Source organism: Patella vulgata, chromosome 8, assembly GCF_932274485.2.
Source record: "Patella vulgata chromosome 8, xgPatVulg1.2, whole genome shotgun sequence".
Classification (NCBI taxonomy): domain Eukaryota; kingdom Metazoa; phylum Mollusca; class Gastropoda; family Patellidae; genus Patella; species Patella vulgata.
In genome coordinates, this window is record NC_065886.2 from 53,645,547 (window position 1) to 53,671,434 (window position 25,888).

The 25,888-nt window shown below is 33.8% G+C and overlaps 2 protein-coding genes across 6 annotated transcripts in view; one reads left to right on the forward strand and one right to left on the reverse strand.

The window, feature by feature from the left end:
* Window positions 1-12,139, reverse strand: part of LOC126829751 (kinase D-interacting substrate of 220 kDa) — a 33,260-nt gene extending 21,121 nt beyond the window's left edge. The window contains exons 1-6 of one of the 5 annotated variants that reach the window (XM_056102757.1): window positions 12,010-12,122; window positions 11,554-11,636; window positions 4,692-4,842; window positions 3,979-4,077; window positions 2,185-2,283; window positions 169-267 (exon numbers count right to left, since the gene is read on the reverse strand). In XM_056102757.1, coding sequence (XP_055958732.1) covers window positions 169-267; window positions 2,185-2,283; window positions 3,979-4,077; window positions 4,692-4,802 — 408 coding nt within the window. In that variant the 5' untranslated portion in view covers window positions 4,803-4,842; window positions 11,554-11,636; window positions 12,010-12,122. Of the gene's footprint in view, window positions 1-168; window positions 268-2,184; window positions 2,284-3,978; window positions 4,078-4,691; window positions 4,843-11,553; window positions 11,637-11,974 lie in introns of all 5 variants that reach the window. The other 4 variants (XM_056102758.1, XM_050559867.2, XM_050559865.2 and 1 more) reach the window with 4 other exon arrangements.
* Window positions 12,140-12,400: 261 nt separating this feature from the next.
* LOC126829350 (protein POLR1D) lies at window positions 12,401-24,054 on the forward strand. The gene is made up of 3 exons (XM_050559145.2): window positions 12,401-12,535; window positions 13,705-13,779; window positions 14,936-24,054. Exons 1-3 carry the CDS (start codon window positions 12,513-12,515, stop codon window positions 15,321-15,323), a joined length of 486 nt encoding a protein of 161 aa, XP_050415102.1. The 5' UTR covers window positions 12,401-12,512; the 3' UTR covers window positions 15,324-24,054.
* Window positions 24,055-25,888: the final 1,834 nt, after the last annotated feature.

The following is a 25,888-nucleotide window of genomic DNA, read 5'->3' on the forward strand; positions in this document are numbered from 1 at the left end:
AAGTAAAGACAAGTAAAACGAAATTGTGAACTATAAAAAAACAATATGAAATAAGATCTGTGTTTTAATTAGATTGATTTAATTTGGAAATTTTTAGACTAGAGTCAACTTAACACAGTAAAAACAAACGGTAGTTCAGATGTAAAATATACTGGATTATATACTAACCTCAGCTTCAGCATTAGGGTTAGCTCCCTTTTCTAATAATTCTTGTACAACTATAACTCTTCCTTTATAACTCGCCCACATTAATGGTGTCCAACCACACTATAACACAAAAATAACTTTACATTAATTCAATTAGTTAATTGAAACTGGTTAGTGCTAAATGATAAGGCCTGCTCAATTTTTCGTCATAGGTCACGATTTAAACATGGGGAACGCTAACCCTGGACCTAGCCCCAATGCTTACCCCAGCTCAATTTTTCGTCATAGCTCACGAGATGTAAACAGGGCTAGCGCTAATCCCAATCCTAACCCTGGACCTAGCCCCAATGCTTACCCTAACCCTAACCTACAATCTCGTGAACAATCGCATGCCTTAACCTTATTTACATCTTAACGACCTTGACAAAAATTGAGCTGGCCTTAACAAATAGATTTAGCGATTGAAACTTTACATTAACGCCACAAGTCAAGTTTAAAATTAACGCCTGAATATTTAAGGCTATATTTACAATTCATTCAGTTCCATATATATATATATATATATATATATATATATATATATATATATATATATATATATATATATATATATATATATATATATAGTGCCACTACAAATATGGTATCGTTTAATATGGGTTTTTTAGTGTTGGTTACTATTCATACCGTTTAATTTCAAAACCCTGTTCGATAATTGATAAAAATCGTTGAAGAATAACAAAAATGGTTTAATTAGTACTATGGTTTAGATTAATGTCAATGGCTTTAGTTTCTAAGAGATGCGTTTACAAATGGACTACCTGTGCACTTATCTATGTCGTTCATTTATTGGACGAGCCGTTGAATTTCCCCAGATACGTTACATCGTGTTTTGCCATGCTTCCCGCAAGGAATTCGCGAGAAGCTAGGGTCGAAATAATATTGTCTATAATTAATTGAAGGAGTTGTAATACAGTAATGCTGCCGCGAAAACGTGTACATGTATAATGTACAGGCCGGTTTGAATAACAACAAAATGAGTTAGGTAATCTCGGGAAAACATTTACCAGCATTCTGTATCGGTAAGGATTTTTTTCTTACGCACTGTACATTCGTATAACGTCGGCCAAAATGTATGCAACAATGAACAACTTACAATTTTTTAAAACGTATCATTACATCTTCGTCTATAACTTAGATGTAATCCATCAATTATTGGCTGCTATCAAATCCAAACTTTAAATTATATACGTCATACGATGAGCTTTTACACATTAATTGCAGCTTCAGTTATTCTCAATCAATCATTCATAGAGCACAGTGCCGTAAATCACTCCACGGGGCGCTTAACGGTAAGTCACGTGGTCAGAAACGCGCCAAAAGATTGGAACTATATTCTTACTCTGTGTTACTCAGCGACAAATCTCCGCTGTGACAATATACATCTACTTTAAATGTCACCCAATTCATTTCGGTGGAAGCGGATATTGAATAAAGCCACTTCTGACATCGTACGCGATTGATACAATACGCCGGATTATACAGCATGGCGGAATACTCAATACTGGAAGTATTATTTCAATACACCTTCGAATACCCAGAACTTAAAATTTGATATTGATAAACCTTTCTGTATTCAAAATTTTATTACATAAAGTTTTTACGTTTTTACTTCGGGCGCGTACAAACCAATTGTGCGTCATTCTGTTGATGGCTTTCAATTTAGATTTTGAGTAAAATCGTTTCTTACCTTTTCTTATATCATGATATTCATATGGATCATCTCGGTAATTTATAATAATGTTGTTGTATTTGACATGAGAGACCCAAATGAAATACCGAACTCACTGGTAACTGATTGCTTGTCAGTTAACACCCTCTGATTGAAGGCCCGATTATACAATGTTAATTTCGTTGCAAATTGTGTGACAGGACCGCTGATTGATGTTGTAATTCGGACATGTATATAACAAAAATCTTTTTCCTACATGTAGAATTCCAACTGTTATAAAAATCACAAATAGACACGAAGCTTACCATATCTCTGTGTTCAATGGCTGCATCTCTTTCCAGTAACTCAATAACTATCTCAAGGTGGCCTTCTTTAGCCGCACATAATAAGGCACTCCAGTTATCCTGAAAAAATATAAAATTATATAAAATGTCTCAGATAGAGGGCATATTATCCTTTTATCTATATTTGTTAAAGATACATTATGTAAGATTTAGATAAAGAACTAGCCATTCTTGCTATAATAGTTCGAAAGTAGATGATGTAAAATGAATAATTTGAAAATTTCATTCAAATTACTCTATTGCAAGCAAAGATATTAGCTTTTTAAGGTTTGACAAGACGTGTACAATAATTTCAACCACCGTACTGGTTGATCGAAGCTAAGTCCCGGTCCTCCATATTTGATTAAATCAAAGTATCGCTGAACCATTCTAATCTATTTAAATATCGGAGAAATCTTATGCCATCGAGAGTTGATTAAGGCCTGGATAAGTTAATTAATGTCTAATTAATAGTTTACATAACATAAAGAAAGACCTGCAATAGGCAGATTTAACTATTGCATAATGGATGTTTAATAAATATCTTACAATCTTATTACTGTAACAAATCATGCTTTAGGTTATCTTTTATATCAATAACATCAAGTTTGATCTAGCATATCATCGTAACAACAAATCATGTTTTAGGTTATCTTTTATATCAATAACATCAAGTTTGATCTAGCATATCATTGTAACAACAAATCATGTTTTAGGTTATCTTTTATATCAATAACATCAAATTTGATCTAGCATATCATTGTAACAACAAATCATGTTTTAGGTTATCTTTTATATCAATAACATCAAATTTGATCTAGCATATCATTGTAACAACAAATCATGTTTTAGGTTATCTTTTATACTAATAACATCAAGTTTGATCTAGCATATCATTGTAACAACAAATCATGTTTTAGGTTATCTTTTATATCAATAACATCAAGTTTGATCTAGCATATCATTGTAACAACAAATCATGTTTTAGGTTATCTTTTATATCAATAACATCAAGTTTGATCTAGCATATCATTGTAACAACAAATCATGTTTTAGGTTATCTTTTATATCAATAACATCAAGTTTGATCTAGCATATCTTTGTAAAGGATGGCAGGCAGGCTCTCATTTTTTCCCCACCAAGATGGTTAACAATTTTTATACAAAAAAATGTTTATATTTTTTTCCGCTAGTATCCCAAAATTTTATCGCCAAAATTATCGTCAAAATCAAACTTAATCGCCACTTTCATATTTTGTATTGCAAATTGCAACTTTGGCTACTGACAGCATGAGCCCTGATGACAGGCAATTAGTAGACTAAATTTCAAGGTGACTTTTTATTTTATTCCTGTCTTTAAAGATGCTTTATGTAAGATTTAGATAAAGAGCTGAAAGTTCTCGCTATAATAGTTTTAAAACATAGATAACGTATAGGCAATATATAGAATATTTCAAACAAATTACTTCATTCTGAGCAGAGTTATCGCCGTTTGAAGAACAGTGTAGTCTTGATTGTCATTGCAATCATTGTTACAATAATAAAAAAGTATAGATTATTCATTTTTCAATTACCGGTAAATTATTAACCAGCAATCGTGTTTAAATCCATTGAAAATCAAAAGCATCCGATGGTCTATGGAGGTGATTATTGGCTTGACATGTTAATTAATGTCTAATTAATAATTTAGATAATATTTGAGGTCAAATGAAAGACCTGCATTAGGCAGATTTAGTTCTTGCATAATTCATCTTTAAACTATTCAGTAAGTACTTACATTATCTACAGCATTAGGGTCTACCCCTGCCTCTAACAATTCTCTGACAATATTTAATTCACCATTATCACACGCTACCATTAAGAATGTCTGTCCTGTCTAAAAAAAAAGCATCAAATATTTGAGAGAGAGAGAGAGAGAGAGAGAGAGAGAGAGAGAGAGATGGGTTTAACAGCCATTTGACACAAACTAGGTCATTTTGGGACTAACATATGGTTAAAATTTATTTCAATAATTTGTTTTCGCATAGGGATATTTAGCAGTGGGAGGAAACCAGTGGACCCTGAGAAAACCCATAAGGTTGGACAGGCGACCCTACTCCTTGTCACGTACAACCGGTGAATCGGAACCACACCAGTAGACTCAAAGACAGACCTTATGATATAGTGCGCAAGTGCTAACCATTCGACCACCAACCCCCCTCACATTTTTGATTGCTTATTTACATGTGTAAATGCTTGCATTTTGTTTTAAAGAATATCAGACTCTTCATTACTTCGTATATAAATCATGTCTGCATTGTGTTAATTTTAAGACCCAATTATTTTGTTATCATATGAACGTCATATTCTCTATTCACAACAAGAAAATCTTTTTTTAGCTTGTGAATTTTCTTTCTAGTCTGGGAAAATGTTGCAAACACGTACAAGAGCCATATATAAGCTGCCTGTAATAAAAAATATAATAACAAGAAAGTGCCTAGTAAAACAAACCTCATTTCTTTCTTCTAGATTAATATTACCACTATCTAATAAACCATGTACAGCCGATAAATCTCCCTTCTCTATATTCTCCCATAGCATCTGGGATTTAAACTTGGCCATTTTTAAATCTCTCGTCACTTCTTACCAGATACTATCAACCCTGCAATAATGTATTAAAAATCGAAAATGAAATGAAATGAAATGGGGTTTAACGTCCTACTGTTCAGCTCCTAACCTGGGCTAATGAAGACCGGCATACGCCATACAGTGTGCTATGAGGGAAATTTTGCCCGGGCAGCGGCGCTACGGCCTACTCTTATATCGAATTCTAACAGCCAAGGATCTTTTACGTGCACGCCAATGTGTACACAGGACCTCAGTTTTTCGTCCCATCCGACAGGTGTTCTTGTCAGGCCCTCCATCCTGCCTCACTGACAAGGGGGAAACCACGCCGGAAAATCGGAATGAACTTTCTCGGCCAATGCAGGGATCGAACACCTGACCTCCAGGCTAGCGAGCCAGCGTCTTACCCACGTTATCCCCATCAAAAATCGATGTAGGGCTTCTGTTATTTATTGATGCATTGACACAGAGCAGTATAAAATTTACATATGGTCATATAGTGGCAGAAAATTCCTTCTAAGAAAGAGAGAAAGAGAAATGGGGTTTAACATCCACTTGACACAAATCAGGTCATTTCGGGATTAACATATATGGTTCAATTCTATTTCAATAATTCCTTCCGCGTAGGGGTCTTTAGCAGAGGGATGAAACCGGAGGACCTGGAGAAAACCCATGAGGTTGGACAGGGCTTCTAAGAGAATAATACTTATTTTGACAGTAGACCTTTTTTAGGGTTTCACACTGCGTAGCTTGTGTGAAACACTATTGTTTTTGTTAAAATTATTATTCTTATTATTATTATTCTTCTTTTGTTTTGAGTAGATCTCAGCAACTGATTGTCGGATCGTTACGATTTCTTCGGTTTTATCGGAAAAGTGGGTGTGACTTAGAGGATAAAGCTATTTTGAACGTTCTGCGACAATGCGAAATGTCCGAAATCACCGAAGCTATCGTTTTTAGAAATATTGCAGTAATTTTAACAATAATCATTGGATTTTAACTTTCGATGCATTTTGGCATAGCCGGAGACGGGGCACATAGCTACGCTACTTTTGATTTTTGATTTTCGGCAAATCTTCGCAGATATTAGGCGCTAAATTTAGAAAATTTAAATTTTTACAAAAAACTTTTTTATTTATGAATATTTTTTAATCGTGTTTTACACAAATATAACGAGTCCTCTGACTTGGGCAAAAATGTGAAAAATTTTTGTCTCGGTAATTTTCCTTGGCCCCCATTGGCTAATTCAGTTTTTCAGTCCTAGATTAATTATTTATTGTTCGATTTGTATAAAACAAAGTTCATATGCCCCGTTGTCTCAATTGTCATTTTTTTTGTTACCAATAGTGTTATCTGTCGGCACCGGAAGTGGCGTAAATTGACAAAAAACTACAATTTTGACAGTTAGGTACCATTTTTCGAAAGCAAATATTATTTTTTTCAAATCTGGTATAACTGAAATTGTGCGCCCTTTAAAGGCGCACAAAATGTTGGGACCATTTTTTTAAATTTCGATTCCGTTTTCGGGCTATTTCGATTAAAAGGTGAAAAAAGGTGTAAAATTAAGCTATTTACAAACCATCCAGCGTTTTCATATTTTAAAATATTACTTCGTAACTTTCATAAACTCGTAGCAATAATCTATACGGAGAGAATGTATGTGAAAATTAATTTGTAATATGCGCAGTTGCCGAGAAATGGGCAATTTTGCATGAGTCACTTTTTACGCTAGTTTGCCTGTAAAAGAGTCAATTATTATTCGATTTTCATAAAAGTGACACCATTTGATGTGTAATGTCAATTTTAACTAGGTCAAACCAATTTAACATTTTCAATATCACCGGAAATGACGTAATTTGGGCAAAAATTGTATTTATAGCCTTCGAAACCAGTAATTTATTCAAATGAGTCATATTTGTTATTTGTTTAAAATTTTGATATTTGATTCAAATCAACTAATACAATGAACCCTTACGATCATATAGATATCACAAAATGGTTTCTAACTTGTTCAGTTGCGGAGAAATAGGCAATTTTCAACAGGTCACTTTTTAAAGTTTTTTTGTCAATAAAAGTGTCAATTATTATTCGATTTTCATGAAATTTTCACTGTGTGATACATAATGCCATTTACGATATCATACAAGTAATTTAAGATTTTCATTATCACCGGAAGTAACGTCATTTTGGCAAAAACTGTATTTTTAGCCTTCAAAACAGATATTTTATTCAAATGAATCAGATTTGTAATGTTTTTAAAATTATGATATTTGATTCCAATCAACAAATAGAATGAACTCATTCGATCATACAGATACCTCAAAATGGTTTCTAACTTGTACGGTTGCAGAGAAATAGGCGATTTTCTACAAGTCATTTTTCAAGGTTTTTGGTCTATAAAGGTGGCAATTATTATAGGATTTACATAAAATTTTCAACATGTGATGATGCTATTTCTGATTTCATAAACCAATTTAACATTTTCATTATCACCGGAAGTAATGTAATTTTGACAGGATCACTGACATGTAGCAAATGAATTGATTGCTGGATTTGGTTGTTTTTGCGTCCATTTTATTTCATGTGTGCAATGCTTATGTGGAAACCTGTTTAACGGTTTCATTGGTACCGGAAGTGACATAAGTTCAAGCGTAACGTGGCACCGGTGAAACCCGTCATTACTGCTTCGCAGTTCTAGTTCTTATTATTATTATTATTCTTCTTTTGTTTTGAGTAGATCTCAGCAACTGATTGTCGGATCGTTACGATTTCTTCAGTTTTACTGAAAAAGTGGGTGTGACTTAGAGGATAAAGCTATTTTGAACGTTCTGCGACAATGCGAAATGTCCGAAATCACCGAAGCTATCGTTTTTAGAAATATTTCAGTAATTTTAACAATAATCATTGGATTTTAACTTTCGATGCATTTTGGCATAGCCGGAGACGGGGCACATAGCTACGCTACTTTTGATTTTTGATTTTCGGCAAATCTTCGCAGATATTAGGCGCTAAATTTAGAAAATTTAAATTTTTACAAAAAACTTTTTTATTTATGAATATTTTTTAGTCGTGTTTTACACAAATATAACGAGTCCTCTGACTTGGGCAAAAATGTGAAAAATTTTTGTCTCGGTAATTTTCCTTGGCCCCAATTGGCTAATTCAGTTTTTCAGTCCTAGATTAATTATTTATTGTTCGATTTGTATAAAACAAAGTTCATATGCTCCGTTGTCTCAATTGTCATTTTTTTTGTTACCAATAGTGTTATCTGTCGGCACCGGAAGTGGCGTAAATTGACAAAAAACTACAATTTTGACAGTTAGGTACCATTTTTCGAAAGCAAATATTATTTTTTTCAAATCTGGTATAACTGAAATTGTGCGCCCTTTAAAGGCGCACAAAATGTTGGAACCAGTTTTTTTAATTTCGATTCCGTTTTCGGGCTATTTCGATTAAAAGGTGAAAAAAGGTGTAAAATTAAGCTATTTACAACCCATCCAGCGTTTTCATATTTTAAAATATTACTTCGTAACTTTCATAAACTCGTAGCAATAATCTATACGGAGAGAATGTATGTGAAAATTAATTTGTAATATGCGCAGTTGCCGAGAAATGGGCAATTTTGCATGAGTCACTTTTTACGCTAGTTTGCCTGTAAAAGAGTCAATTATTATTCGATTTTCATAAAAGTGACACCATTTGATGTGTAATGTCAATTTTAACTAGGTCAAACCAATTTAACATTTTCAATATCACCGGAAATGACGTAATTTGGGCAAAAATTGTATTTATAGCCTTCGAAACCAGTAATTTATTCAAATGAGTCATATTTGTTATTTGTTTAAAATTTTGATATTTGATTCAAATGAACTAATACAATGAACCCTTACGATCATATAGATATCACAAAATGGTTTCTAACTTGTTCAGTTGCGGAGAAATAGGCAATTTTCAACAGGTCACTTTTTAAGGTTTTTTGTCAATAAAAGTGTCAATTATTATTCGATTTTCATGAAATTTTCATTGTGTGATACCTAATGCCATTTACGATTTCATACAAGTAATTTAAGATTTTCATTATCACCGGAAGTAACGTCATTTTGGCAAAAACTGTATTTTTAGCCTTCAAAACAGATATTTTATTCAAATGAATCAGATTTGTAATGTTTTTAAAATTATGATATTTGATTCCAATCAACAAATAGAATGAACTCATTCGATCATACAGATACCTCAAAATGGTTTCTAACTTGTACGGTTGCAGAGAAATAGGCGATTTTCTACAAGTCATTTTTCAAGGTTTTTGGTCTATAAAGGTGGCAACTATTATAGGATTTACATAAAATTTTCACCATGTGATGATGCTATTTCTGATTTCATAAACCAATTTAACATTTTCATTATCACCGGAAGTAATGTAATTTTGGTACCGGAAGTGACATAAGTTCAAGGGTAACGTGGCACCGGTGAAACCCGTCATTACTGCTTCGCAGTTCTAGTTCTTATTATTATTATTCTTCTTTTGTTTTGAGTAGATCTCAGCAACTGATTGTCGGATCGTTACGATTTCTTCGGTTTTATCGGAAAAGTGGGTGTGACTTAGAGGATAAAGCTATTTTGAACGTTCTGCGACAATGCGAAATGTCCGAAATCACCGAAGCTATCGTTTTTAGAAATATTGCAGTAATTTTAACAATAATCATTGGATTTTAACTTTCGATGCATTTTGGCATAGCCGGAGACGGGGCACATAGCTACGCTACTTTTGATTTTTGATTTTCGGCAAATCTTCGCAGATATTAGGCGCTAAATTTAGAAAATTTAAATTTTTACAAAAAACTTTTTTATTTATGAATATTTTTTAATCGTGTTTTACACAAATATAACGAGTCCTCTGACTTGGGCAAAAATGTGAAAATTTTTTGTCTCGGTAATTTTCCTTGGCCCCCATTGGCTAATTCAGTTTTTCAGTCCTAGATTAATTATTTATTGTTCGATTTGTATAAAACAAAGTTCATATGCCCCGTTGTCTCAATTGTCATTTTTTTTGTTACCAATAGTGTTATCTGTCGGCACCGGAAGTGGCGTAAATTGACAAAAAACTACAATTTTGACAGTTAGGTACCATTTTTCGAAAGCAAATATTATTTTTTTCAAATCTGGTATAACTGAAATTGTGCGCCCTTTAAAGGCGCACAAAATGTTGGGACCATTTTTTTTAATTTCGATTCCGTTTTCGGGCTATTTCGATTAAAAGGTGAAAAAAGGTGTAAAATTAAGCTATTTACAACCCATCCAGCGTTTTCATATTTTAAAATATTACTTCGTAATTTTCATAAACTCGTAGCAATAATCTATACGGAGAGAATGTATGTGAAAATTAATTTGTAATATGCGCAGTTGCCGAGAAATGGGCAATTTTGCATGAGTCACTTTTTACGCTAGTTTGCCTGTAAAAGAGTCAATTATTATTCGATTTTCATAAAAGTGACACCATTTGATGTGTAATGTCAATTTTAACTAGGTCAAACCAATTTAACATTTTCAATATCACCGGAAATGACGTAATTTGGGCAAAAATTGTATTTATAGCCTTCGAAACCAGTAATTTATTCAAATGAGTCATATTTGTTATTTGTTTAAAATTTTGATATTTGATTCAAATCAACTAATACAATGAACCCTTACGATCATATAGATATCACAAAATGGTTTCTAACTTGTTCAGTTGCGGAGAAATAGGCAATTTTCAACAGGTCACTTTTTAAGGTTTTTTTGTCAATAAAAGTGTCAATTATTATTCGCTTTTCATGAAATTTTCACTGTGTGATACATAATGCCATTTACGATATCATACAAGTAATTTAAGATTTTCATTATCACCGGAAGTAACGTCATTTTGGCAAAAACTGTATTTTTAGCCTTCAAAACAGATATTTTATTCAAATGAATCAGATTTGTAATGTTTTTAAAATTATGATATTTGATTCCAATCAACAAATAGAATGAACTCATTCGATCATACAGATACCTCAAAATGGTTTCTAACTTGTACGGTTGCAGAGAAATAGGCGATTTTCTACAAGTCATTTTTCAAGGTTTTTGGTCTATAAAGGTGGCAATTATTATAGGATTTACATAAAATTTTCACCATGTGATGATGCTATTTCTGATTTCATAAACCAATTTAACATTTTCATTATCACCGGAAGTAATGTAATTTTGACAGGATCACTGACATGTAGCAAATGAATTGATTGCTGGATTTGGTTGTTTCTGCGTCCATTTTATTTCATGTGTGCAATGCTTATGTGGAAACCTGTTTAACGGTTTCATTGGTACCGGAAGTGACATAAGTTCAAGGGTAACGTGGCACCGGTGAAACCCGTCATTACTGCTTCGCAGTTCTAGTCTTCAATTCATTTTTAAATTTTGAGCAAAAATAAAATACTATATAAAATACTATAGGATTTCTCTTGAAATAATAATGCATTCTTTATCACTAAATGATGACCACAGAAGATACAGTATGCTATATTTTTTAAATATATAGTAAAAATTGTTTTGATCTGAATATGACAGTTCTGGAATTCGTTATAATGAGCCTAGGTTTATTTTGAATATGAACTTTTCTGAAATTAATTACAACTATTTTCTCATTGAAAGTTCTACTATCAATTTAGCTATAATTTAAAAATAGGCTAGGCCTAGGTCTATAGGCCTATATATATATATATATATACCATACCTTGTACGGTATATTGTACTGTACCAGTACCCGTACCAAAAATGTAAAACCTTTAAGTTATTATTTAATTCAATTTACTATCACTGAAAAAAACAAAACACCATACATATTTCATTCATGCAGTTGACTGTAGAATTTATACTGAATAATTCTCCAGCTTTAAAATTACAAAATGGTTGTGAAGCTTAATTAAATGAAATGCAAGAATAAAAACATGAATAAAATTAAAAACATAGCATCCTGAACAGCTTACTATTGTTATTTCTTTTTTTAAAATTGCCATAGGTGAAGTTGAATGCATAATTTATTGGATCTAGCCCATTGAACTGAATAACCATTAGTGAAACTGGAGTGACTGATTGAATAACCTACAATTATTAATAAACAACATAAAAAAAAGGCCTCCACATCATACATTCACCTGTAATAGGCCTACCTAAGCTTCCTCGTGCATACCTTTCACGAATCTTTGTTTAAGAGGTCAAGAGTGCGATCTTAACCCAAATTATACGTGATCAGATGACCATTTTCTTTCACTTTGACTTAGCTTGACTTGACTTGACATACTTTAGTTGTGGATGTTGACATTCTGTGGTTCTTGTGCAAAATATGGACTTGGATTTTAGTAATTAATTCTCTGTTTATCGTGACTCTGTCCTTATAAGAATAAAAAAAAATGCTGTACAAAGTAAAAAAAAATAGTTATTCTATAACGACTGCAATATAGATTTTATATTCTAGATACATTTCCACAAGAAGAAATGCATAACTGAGCAGTCTGGGATGCGCATCCCAATTTCAGACGTATCTTATTTTTGTTAGACGATTTCCGCTTCCTGTTATAGAAATCGTGAAATAAACAAAATGTTGAAAATGAAATGAAATGTAGTTGGGTTAATTTAATGCCAGTAAAATTCAAATACAGCTGAAATAACATTTTGTATACTGCAGAAATAAATATGGATGAAGATGCACTGGAGCAGTGAGTAGTTTATGCCAATTTTAATATAGTTTGGATGGCTTCTTTTTGATACTTTTTTTTTTAGTATCCGCCGGGTACAGAAGCCAATTGTCAATTGTGTCCTACCACTTTCACACCAACGTTATAGCAAATTTTTATTGACTGAATAATATAGGAATCTCACAAGGAATAACAAAAATTACCATGACAACTAACACTACAAAAAAATGTCTCCAGGTTCAAGACGTTCTAAGTTCTGAGTGATACACTCTTTCAGTCTTTGCAATACCTGCTGAGATGATTTTAAAAATTTGCAAAATATTGCCTGAATTGACCTAATTAGCACTTTGATCAGCCTGTATGTGTACATACTATATGGGCTCAGTGAGTATCTTAAGAGTTTTGAATTTATATGCATGGCCCATAATAAATCCATTTATATTTCCAGAATAGGCCAACTCATATATTATATAATTGGTTCACAAATTATGAACGTTATTTAAAATTAAATAACTGATAATGTAGCCATAGGCCTACCGGTAGTAAGTTGAAACCAATATACGATTTGTTTTTTGGTAATCATTTTTATCAATCTGTTTCACTAAAATTTACAGCAATAACTTGCTCATATCTAAAAATATGTTGGCAGACTATTTATGTTACTGGTTTGCAATTATTAGAAGGGTATAAATATGTGAAGTGAATGGATTTGTACAGGTATGGAAAATGAGATTAACACTGTTTACAAATAGGCCTTTCGGTAGGCCTACAATCTGTTTCACAGTGATAAGTCTTCATTTAACTCTGTGTAAAATGACTGACCTTTATAAGTTCACATGTATTAGGTCGATGTGTGACGTCACATGATACAGGGTCAACAGCGCATGCATATATAAGTAAAATTCAAATATTAGAGAAAGAACACTAAAAATTAAATTTTTGGGTAGTACTTTCATCATTATCAAACCAATCGTCAGGCCATTTTAATGCGTTTAATAATGATGAGAATACTAGCCAAAAATATAATTGAACCATATATTAGTCCTGAAATGACCTACTTTGTGTTGAGTGGAGGTTAAACCCCATATCTCTCTCAAGCGAATTATTGAAATAAAATTGAAACAATGACCTACTCCCTCTCTCTTTTTTATGAATAATGCATTTATTGTATAAACATCTCATGTTTTCAGACAAGCTCTTGATGAAATATTAAAAGAGACCAAAAAGAGTGCAGAAAGAGCCAAAGAAATGGGTGCTTTGGGATGGTAAATATTGTTTGATAATTTGATGAGATTCAGAATGTAATGTACGAGACGTAATGAAAACGCATCATTGAATTGAATGGGATTGGTTGTGAGACATAATGCTGCTGAAATGTAATTTTTGGCACGATTGTAGGCTGGACATTTACGAACACATGAAAATCAACAAGAACCCATGTACATGTAGGCCATAGCAACTTTACAGTGAAATGTATGCATATGTGGTCAAAATCAAAACGGAGTGTAGTCGGCGACGAACGGTGTCAGACATTGTCCGATCTCTAGTTGACACTGTCTGCTGGAAACGATCCTCTGTCTCTATAGTCTCAGGATAGTAGTGTAATGGCATCCAATCCTTTTGGCAACGTCTCTGGTACTTTAATTTGTTAAGTGTGTGTTTGTTTAATATGATTTTTGTACGATTCCAGGAACAACTCTGAAATGAAATAGATTTTGACAATTTCTCAATTAAACCGATATTGAGAAAGATGAGAAAGAGGCCAAAAAGTCTGATAAATCAAAACAGTTTAAATCACACCTTTTTGTCAGGAATGGGGGTGGCGGGGTTGGCCGAATGGTTAGCGTGTGTGTGTGTGTGTTGTAGCATAAGGTCTGAAATTGAGTCAATTGGCATGGTTTCGATTCCCTGGTTGTACGTGACAAGGAGTATTGTTGTCTGTCCAAACTTGTGTTTTTTCTCCGGGTCCTCCGGTTTCCTCCCACTGCTAAAGATCCCTACGCGCATGCAAATTATTGAAATAAAAATTGAACCATATGTTAGTCCTGAAATGACCTAGTTTGTGTCGAGTGGACGTTAAACCTCATTTCTCTCCCTCTATGTCAGGAATATTGTTGACTAGTATTAATAATACTCAATTGAATCAACAAGTAAATTTGGTTAATGGTTGGGGCGGTCGCCTGTCCAACCTCGTGGGTTTTCTCCGGGTCCTCCGGTTTCCTCCCACTGCTAAAGACCCCTACGGGCAAGCGAATTATTGAAATAAAATTAAAACCATGTCAGTCCCGAAATGACCTAGTTTGTGTCGAGTGGGCGTTAAACCCCATTTCTCTCTCTCTCTCTGGTTAACGGTTGTTGTTTTAGTTCACAAATGTTTGTATCAGAAAATTTAAGTACACTAATGTGTTTTCTCCATTTCAGGACCAAGTGCCCTCTGCCATCTACAAACAAAACTTTTCTCAAAAATATGTTAGTCAGTACCCTTCGTAACATTAACTCGCCAAAATCTCGCAACAGAGCACGAGGCCGTGAAAACTTTGATCATAGAGACTATCACGACACTCGTGAACGAAGATATAGTGATCGTCATGACGATCGACGTGATAAACATGACAGCTACAACAAGAGGGAAAATAAATCATCGAGGGATCGAGACTCGAGCAGAATCTCCAAAAAACACAAAAAGGTCAAAAAGAGTAAAAAGGAGGGTAAATCGGAGAAACACAAGAGCAAGCATTCAAAGTCGAGGAAAAGTAAAAAATCAAAAGATAAGAATAAAATTAAAGATGCTAGTAAAGATGAAAGTTAGTTAGAGTGTTGATAGGGTAAACAACACATCTGTTAAATGTATTTGTTTTTATTTGTAAATGTATCTACTGTATATATGATCAAATGTGGCGGTGTTCTTGACAATCAAAATTATCGACTGTTTATCAAATCACAATCTGATTACAACACAGATCCTTTTTCGTTTTATTTTTTATAGTTCCAAGTTTCGTTTTACTTGTCTTTACTACACTAGGATCTGGAAGAGTTGTTATATAACAGGCGTTATGGTTAATGTGAGGAAGTAGCCAATGAAACAGTCTGTTACGGTGACTTCTTGGTGTGTGATGCACAGAACTGTGGGTAAACCACTAAAAACATCAACACTGATTGGTTAATCAAAGTCTTGACGTCATAGGGTCAAAAGGCGCTCATATGACTCCTGGCGCGACCTCCCACTACAACCGGTCAGATCTTCATGTAGTGTAGGCCATCGAAAGTATAAAAAAAGTGAAATGAAATATAGATGTGTATTTTAATCTGATTGGTCAAATCCCTGAACTTATCAGATTTATAATTCTATTGAATTGTTACGTATAAATTACTCGAGTCATCTATGTAAGTTAATTATAATATAAATTACTCGAGTCATCTATGTAAGTTAATTATAATATAAATTACTCGAGTCATCTATGTAAGTTGATTATAATATAAATTACTCGTGTCATCTATGTAAGTTGATTATAATATAAATTACTCGTGTCATCTATGTAAGTTGATTATAATGAGTGAGTTGATGAGTTTTGATTGAGTTGATTAATTCTTGTGTTGACTGTATTTAAGAATGAGTGTGGTTTATAATCATAATGATAGTCTTCTTCATCCTAATCATCACGGGGAATCTCTTTAATATTCGTTTCTTTCTGACATTCTTAATAAAATATTCCAGTCAGAGCAAAATATACATTTTAAGACACACTATCAGTAATTCTCTAGAAATGGAAGCGGTGTTGGGTGACCGAATTATAATTTATATCAGAAATTTGAATGTTACATTGATATTGAAAGTCACTGATATATTAGGGGGGTGGGATGGCCAAATGGTTAGCATGTGCGTGCTGTATCATTAGGCCTGTCATTGAGTCAACTGGCGGGGTTTCGATTCCCCTGTTATACGTGACAAGAAGTAGGGTCACCTGTCCAACCTCGTGGGTTTTTCTCTGCATCCTATGGTTTCCTCCGATTGCTAAAGACCCCTACGCACAAGCAAGTTATTGAAATAAAATTGAATCATATGTTAGTCCCGAAATAACCTACTTTGTGTCGAGTGACGTTAAACTCATCTCTCTCTCTCTCTCGCTCCACAAATGGAAGTGAACTCCCTTATGAAATGTTTTACCTGTCTTCCATCTTGTTTTTATCTACCTTGATCTGAAAGTTGTTAGAAATCAACGAGGCTTGAATCTGTGTATTGTTGATGGGTACTATCATTATGAATTATGATTATTGTATGATTGACTAGTCTTGTTTTTGAGATTATGTAGTTTAATACGAACCATAGATAATTTTATATTGAACAGTAGAGAACAATACTGTCAAACTGAATTCATGGTCTGACTGGACTGGTTGTTGTTTTATTTAACAGCAGAAAACAATACTGTCAAGCTGAATTCATGGTCTGACTGGTTGTTGTTGTTATATTTAACAGTAGAGAACAATACTGTCAAGCTGAATTCATGGTCTGACTGGTTGTTGTTGTTTTATTTAACAGTAGAGAACAATACTGTCAAGCTGAATTCATGGTCTGACTGATTGTTGTTTTTTTAATTTAGATAAAATATGTTGTGACAGGTGTAATTATGAATTACAAATGATATAAATTTTATTTTATAAAGTATATTAAGAGAAAGTTACGTGTGTTAAGGACTAGTTTAGTTCATTAGATAGGAGCAATTCATGTAAAAATTAGTCATTTGAAAAAACAAAGAGACAGAACTGACTAGTTTCCGCTAATGGCGTGTCACCCATGACCTTTATTTTATGATTAATTCAATTTTATGTCAGAATCTAAATCTAAACTCTAAATCTAGAAATCTGTCACAATCAGAGGGATGGTCTCCAGCCCCCCCCCCTTTTCTCCTACACAGCTCCAAATCACCTCGAACAAACTAATGTGCGAAGCATTGTCGTCGTTTTGGCCCCAATTTGCTCTAATAAATGAGTAGAAATATTGTCTCAGCAGATTTTATGAAATTCTTGGGTAATTCCCCCCAGATCTCATACCAAACTGGACACTGTCTCCACCCCCCACCCCACGTGCTCAAATTCCTGAAAACGGCCCTGGGGAAGTTATGCTTCTGTGGCACAAAATCATGCTTATAATAGCATGTCTTCTACATCTATCCATTGGCCGAGATTGTTCATCTGGATCTTCCGATGTGGTTTCCCCTTGTTAGTGGTGCAGAACAGCTGTCTAGTCCTTCGGATGATACGAAGAACCGAGATCCCATGTATACATTGGAATGCATGTAAAAGATCCCTTGGCAGTTGGAATTCGATATAAGAGTAGGCAATAGTGTTGCTGCCCGGGCAAAATTTCCCTCATAGCACACTGCATGGCGTATGCCCGTCTTCATTAGCCTAGTATAGGAGCAGAACAGTAGGACGTTAAACCCCATTTCATTTCATTTTCTACATCTATCATTATTGACTGAATCTTAAAGAGTAAGATATTTATACTAAACACACATTCTGCTGAATCAATGCATTAGATCTTAATAAATTAATACCAAGGTTTTTAGAATTATTGTACAATTAGTCGTTAAAGTTGTGATGTACAGTCCTTGCAGTCTGTATTATAATTTATATCAGAAATTTGAATGTTAAATTGATATTGGAAGTCACTCCTGATATATTAGGGGGGTTGGATGGCCGAATGATTAGCGTGTGCGCGCTGTATCATAAGGTCTGTCATTGAGTCAACTGGTGTGGTTTCCATTCCCTGGTTGTACGTGACAAGACGTAAGGTTGCCTGTCCAACCTCGTGGGTTTTCGCCGGTCCTCAGGTTTCCTTCCACTGCTAAAGTCCCCTACGAGCAGGCGAATTATTGAAATAAAATGGAACCATATGTTAGTCCCGCAATGACCTGGTTTGTGTCAATGGATGAACAGATGTCTTGAACAGATGTAGATGTGTGCTATGTCAAGTCGATGACAAATGTAAACTACTCATTTGAATGTTCTGTTAGTGAAGTGATGTTTTAGTCTTTGAAGAAATTTACATCAGGCATGAAGCTGATATTATGATAATCTTCTGTCTGAAGCATGCTGAAAAATAAAATAAATAGGAGTATATTGTTGTCACCCCTGTCCATCCTTCCTGTGAACAATCTGCATATCAGAGTTTTTTAAATCTTTTTTTTGGGAAATGTGCTGAGATTGATTGGCTAGACTTATTTAGGAACGCTGCTGAATATCAGAGTTAGACATTGACTTTTTACTGTAGCCTTGTAAATGCTCTAAGGGTGGAAGTTTGAAATATTTTTTGTCAAACTTGCTGGGATTGTTTGCCTAGGAATAAGAAGAGAATCTTTGCCAATCTAACTTTTTCGGGCAGACAGATTCCTACGCCTATGCTGCCAATGACTTTTAAGCCAACTTTCAAAATACAGCTGGTTGACTTATATTCTATATTTGAAGCCCTTTCAAGAAAGGGACCCATAATCCCCCCAAAACTATATACATATAGCTATCAGAAACCTGAAAAAGAGCCAGAAGATTATGGTGCACTTGCGATAAATCATTATCATTTTGTAGGAGATATTCTCCAGAATCAATTACATGTATATCCATAAATGTAAATAAAATGTATAAATACCATTTCTTAGATTGATTTGTGAGATTTTACTGCATTGATATTTAATGCTAGCCTCAACATGTAGACTATTTGAATTGTAGACATCTATTTGTAATATATGTACTAATAATAGACATCTTTAGACATCTGACATTGTTAATAAGATAAACACAGAAAAGGTATCATTCTGATAAATACCAGAACTAGTAATCCATACATGTAACATTATTGATAGATAAATACTGGTAGTTTCCACATCCAACCCACTTGTAATGTATACATGGGGTTTTACATAGGCTAAGTCTGTTCCCCAATCCCATTCAGACATTCTGAATAAAATATCGATTAAAAAATGTTGATAGACAATTACCGTACTGGAAATGTAAACAGTTGATATTGTTGATAAAATTTAGACATCTGACATACTAGTAATGTATGCATGTGAGATTGTTGATAGACAAATACCGTTAATTAAACATATTGTTTGTAATTTCCTAGTAATTTAGATAATATGACATTGTAAACTGGTACTAGTGGTGTAGACAAGTGGCATTGTAAACTGTTAATAGTAATTTAGATACATGACATTGTAAACTAATACTAGTCAATGTAAACAAATAGGCTACTACTCGTGTAACCTTAGGTCCTTTGGGTAAATTCTAGTAATAGAGAGGTTCCGAAACCAGTACGAAGTCCGAACTACGAATACGGCTTTGTACTTCGTTTTTGGCAGTTTATTTCCGTTTCCGCCTAAATGCGAAGTCCGAAGTCCGATCTTTAGTTCCACGGTTGTTCACCTGAAACAAGGTATAACACCGTTTAGTTTGGTTAAATAAAATGTATCAAATCAAATCAAATTTTAGTCCTCAAGAAGCTCATCGCAATTTCTTTTACTTTTCATCAAATTCGAGATGATTCGATCTCATCGCCGACTGTCCAGAAAAAAAACAAATTTCACAGCCCGAAAATTTGCCCAAAATCAGAACAATTGCCGACTTCGTTTTTTAACCACAAACTTTTCCCGATTTCTTTGTAGAAAATGGACAAACCGAACGCCGCTTATGTCAATGACATCACACGAAGTGATGACCTCAGCACATAAACACTTCATAGTTCGTAGTTCGTACTGCCTGCGGAACCTCACTAAAATAATCATTATGCATATTTGATATCTAAATACTAGTGACCTAGAGATATCTGACATAGGATAAATAAATACAGGTTATATAGACATTATTACATTGTTGATTGAGGATTCCTAAATATAATAAACATTCTGCTTTCTCCGTCAGAGAAGCTAAAATGTGGAATGATCTTCCAAAAACTCTTCGAGAGTCTTCTTCCAGCCATAGCTTTAAGACTAACTTAAAAACATATTTATTTCAAAAATGTTTTTGAACTGTTTTGTTGGGAATGTGTTTAGAAACACTCATGTCTAATGAAGCGCTATATAAATTGAACAATAATAAAGATAATAATAATGCAGACATTTGACATAGTTGATAATACACGACAGATTATATTGTAAATATTAAAATTTGACTAAGATGCCATGATGACATCTAAGAACGAATGACTGGGAATTTGACTTTAAAGATTAAAATACATCTTTAAATCTTTGCTTTATTTTCACCCCAGATACTTTTGCCCCGGTTGATTTAGCCCCGTACTCTTGGGGCCTTCTTTTTCCTTAATTTATTTTTAACAGATTTGTACGGAATTATGTTCAAATAAACTAAACAATATTTAATTAACACTGTCCGGTTGTTTCATACCAAAAACGTTAAATTTATTTTTTAAATTTATTTATTTTTTATGTAACAATGCTTTAAACTATCTAATGTTTTTGAGTATAAATCAAATAAATTTCTAATTTTATTGCCAATCAATCAAAACTGGCAAATCTGACGAAAATGGGGGCCTTACTACGGCTTGAATATTTTATGACATACATACATATTGCAAACAGTTTGTTACTTTGTGAATGTCTTTATTGTGGTAGGCAGCAATTATTCATAGATTTTCATGCCAAAACGCAAGGGAAAAAAACCCATCATAGGTAAAAATTAAAAAGAGAAACGCTTAAAAGAAATTCAAAACTCATCTTAAAGGAAGTAAATCTGTTTGATTTAGGTAACTATAAATTATTAAATTCTGTTGATCTGATTTGTTTTTTCGATCAGGAGGGTGTTGGATGGCCGAATGGTTAGCGTACGTACTGTATCGTAAGGTCTGTTTATTGAGTCAGCTGGTGTAATTTCGATTCTACGGTTGTACGTGACAAGGAGTTGGGTCGCCTGTCCAACCTCGTGGGTTTTCTCCAGGTCCTCCGGTTTCCTCCCACTGCTAAAGACCTCACCGCACAAGCGAATTAATAAAAATTCAACCACATGTTAGTTCTGAAATGACCTAGTTTGTGTCGAGTGGTCGTTAAACCCCATTCTCTTTCTCTATTTCGATCAGTTATCCAGCAAGCTCCGTATTATTTAAGTCCTGTTATGAAAGATTATGCGGAAGACGACTAGTTTACTAATTTTAGCTGATGTCATGTAAGGTTTACTGTGTTGACAGTCAAATACAAAAGTGAATAAATCTCAAAATTTATAAAGAAGACAGATTGTCATGCCACAAAACAAATGAATATATTGAAGATACATTGGATTAGATAACGAGCTGGCAGTTCTCACTATAAAAGTTAAAAACTAGATAATGTAAAGGGAATATGCTGAAAATTTCAGTTAGATTGCTCCACTCTGAACCGAGATATTAGCGATTGAATTTTAGGCCTAACTTCGATCATCATTACTAAAGTTGGTACGATAAAAAACAGTCTCCATAATCCATTTTTGGATTAAATTATCAATGAGCGTTGAGCAGCAAATCAGATTCAAATCCAGTTAAAATCTGACACATAAGATGTCATCGAGAGTTGAACATGGTTTGGATAAGTTAATTAATGTCTAATTAATAATTTAGATAACATTTCAGGCCCAAAGAAAGATCTACAATAGACAGATTTAGCTCTTGCATAATGTATGTTTAATTTCCATTGAAATCAACAATTTTATTTGGTCCTAAATCAAAGAGATCTATTTTATTATCATTTCATGTCTGTGTTAATTGTGAATCTATCCTGTGTTTCAATAATGATCTGAATTATTTGTATAATTTATGAGAAAAATCCAGACTTTATGTGTGCACTATAATGCAGAAGTTGTTACTGTTTGTAATATTTCAATTCCAGTTGAAATTAAGCCATCATATTTAGTACATAATACTTATATTGTATACAGTGTATAAGATAATTTGTAATTACTTTTAAGAACGATGATCTAAGGTTTTAATGGATCCTTTGATGTAAATCTTTGACATAGTAAATCATTCATTCCTCTAAATGTATATATGAAAAATTAGTTTTAGAAAGGTACTTTTATTCAAGTTTATATTTTAAAAATATGAATACAATTTTGTTAGTGAATTTTCATAATTATGTGAGGTATGAAATAAAACTTCTTCATGTAAAATATTTAAATTTTCATTGGTCCTCAGTTGTCTTCTTAACGGCTCGACAGTTGCGTCTGAAAGATTATTATTCAAGAAAGCACAGAACTAACGAACAGAACTTAGAAGTACTTAGAAATAAAAGAAAAAAAATCAGTATGTAAGCAAAGTACCAATGCTAAAACCTGAACCAGAGCCAAGCTGTCTGAACTCATCAAATGGCATCTCACACTCACAGATTGTCTAACTTTATCAGTTTTCTACTTTCGCTTTCCTAAAGATCATTGTGTACAAGCTAATTTGTTTAAATTAAACTAAATTTTGTGATGAGGGGACATTAAATCCGATTTGTCCTCTTTTTCCCCTCCTAAAGATGAGATGGGTGAAATGGAAAGAATAAGCACACCGTACGTAACTAACGTACGAAAATTAAATGAGCACTTCTCTTCAGGTAGGGGTGGGTCTATCGTTCAGATTGTAAGCACACCAACCATACATCATGTGATAAATGTTATTTTAAGTGCGCCCCCCCACCCCACCTCCTCCACATTATTTAATGATTCATTTAGAAAGGTAAATGGCCCTTTAAAATTTCCCGTTCTGATTTTATGGAAGCAATAGTCTTAAAACTCTTTAAATCATTCTGTTTTGCTTTTGATCTTTTGCAATTGGTCCAAACACCCCATACATGAGTTGGGGAAAAAAATCTTAAACAAATCATTCTTGCTTTTTGTGAAAGGTCTATTTTAGTGCAACTTCAGGAAAAAAATCCAACAAAATCGGCCTTGGGCAACAGCATGTTGAGACGCCTGTATAACTGAATAGGACGATTCAGTGTTTAATAACCACAATAATGAATTTCAATTTTATTGTCAACCCTTTCACAATATTTGAATAAAATATTCAACACAGGTTGTTAATCTGTTGTCAGTTTCTATTCCAATTCAATAAAACCTTTAATACATGTGAGAGGGTATCTGTTCGAAACAAGCTATTCATAGAACAGAATTGACTGTTACAAACTCGGACAAAAATATTTTAGTCCAAATGTTTATTTAGTATTGCTTTAGCCTATGTAGTGATGGATTTTGAGCTACCTTTATATATATTTCTATTTTTGATGCACGAGACAAGTACATTTATATTGGTATTTTATGACAAAGTCATTTGAATTACAATTCCACATGCATGTAAATTACAAATATTTGCAGGGGCGGATCCAGGAATTTTTGCAGGAGGGGGTTTGCTGGGTTCCTGTTAAGAAAATTTGACATTTTACAATGCATGATGCCATCATCGTCTCCATCATCGCGCTTTGAATGCACATCCCATCCCACCATCTGGTGATAAAGGACAAAGCACACAACCGTCACACTTTTCTCATAAAAGTGTTGTTTTACAATTCTTTTATGTAACTGAGCAGGGGGGTGGGGGGGGGGGAGGGGGTTCGACCCGGGCAGATCTGGTGATCAAAGACAAAGCATACAACCGTCACACTTTTCTCATAAAAGTGTTGTTTTACAATTCTTTTATGTAACTGAGCAGGGGGGTAGGGGGAGGGGGTTCGACCCGGGCAGATCCAGTAATTTTTGCAGGAGGGGGTTTGCCAGGTTTCTGAGACAATGTATCCCCCCCCCCCCTGAAATCTTTTGAGAAATACATGGTCTTAACGCCATTTTGACGTCATGAAAAGTGTTGTTTTACAAAAAAAATTATGTAGCTGAGCAGGCTCTGCCCCTGGATCCGCCCCGGATAGACTTATTGTACCTAATTGCTGGTTCGGGGTAATTATAAAATAGCATGTTTAAATTAAAGTTACTGTGCCCAAGGTTGACGTGTATGTAAAATGGTTTATAGCACATCTTCATTCGTAATTTTGATATCTATTATTATACGCCCAATGAAGCTACAGATGACTGAATGATCTTTTTCAAATTTGGTGTGAAGCATTGTGGTTATGAGGACACACCCTATCACCTTCTGTTTTTGGTAACTAACGCGGGGTTCGATCCCAGTGTTAGTCGAGAAAGTTCCCCTTGTTAATGGTGTAGGACATATGACCTGTCCTTCGGATATGACGGAAAACCGAGATCTTGTGCTCACATTGGTGTGCACGTAAAAGAACCCTTGACAGCTGGAATTCGAAATGAGAGTAGTTCATTGATACGGAAGCTCAAGTAGGAACTATTTCTAATTTCTATTTTTAATTTTGGATTTTGTAGACTAATTTGAAAATTAATCTTTAATTTTTATTTTGAATTTCCAATATTGTAAGATTAATTTTGTAATTAATTCATAATTTTAAACTTTTATTTACAATTTTGAACTTACAATTTTATATTTTGAACTTACAATTTTATATTTTGTATTTTAATTACCATTTTGTAAAATAATTTCCATTTTGTAAAATAATTTCCATTTTGTAAAATAATTTCCATTTTGTAAAATAATTTCCATTTTGTAAAATAATTTCCATTTCTTAAAATAATTTATAATTTTGTAATTTTGTAAAATAATTTATAATTTTGTAAAATAATTTATAATTTTGTAAAATAATTTATAATTTTGTAAAATAATTTATAATTTTGTAAAATAATTTATAATTTTCTTATATAATTTTATTTTTTGCAAAAACAATTTCTATTTTTCTTGAGCACTATTCGGCAAACCGCGGCTCATTCTGTGATCTTCATCACATTATGTAGCTCGCCTGTACAATTTGTCTACGCTTACCCTGCAAAGTAGCCAGTTTCATTAAAGATAACGCGTTTGAAACTGAAAGGTGTGCAGCTGAGGTCAAATGGAAGTATCAAAATAGCCGAGCTGTGCCGAAAGTACAAACGTCTGTTATCAACAAAATGGCAACAGGGAAATGATATGAAATGAAATGAAATGGGCTAATGACTGGGCTGATGATGACGGACATACGTCATACAGTGTGCTTTGAGCGGAATTTTGCATGGACAGCAGCGTTATGGCCTACTCTTACATCGAATTCCAACTGCCAGTGGGACTTTTATGTGCTCTCCAATGTGTACACCGGGCCTCGGTTTTTCGTCCCATCCAAAGGACTAGACCGCTGTCCTTGTCAGACCATCTGTCCTGCACCACTGACAAGGGGATCACCCCGCCGGAAGATATCGATGAGAGAGAAAGAGAAATGGGGTTTAACGTCCACTCAACACAAACTCGGTCATTTTTATGTCAATAATTAGCATGCGCGTAGGGGTCTTTAGCAGTGGGATGTCCCG

Coding starts and splice junctions, on each gene's coding strand:
- LOC126829350 (XM_050559145.2), top strand. CDS start 12,513: ATGGATGAAGATGCACTGGAGCA. Junction 12,536..13,704: donor GATGAAGATGCACTGGAGCA/GTGAGTAGTTTA, acceptor TCATGTTTTCAG/ACAAGCTCTTGATGAAATAT. Junction 13,780..14,935: donor GAAATGGGTGCTTTGGGATG/GTAAATATTGTT, acceptor TCTCCATTTCAG/GACCAAGTGCCCTCTGCCAT.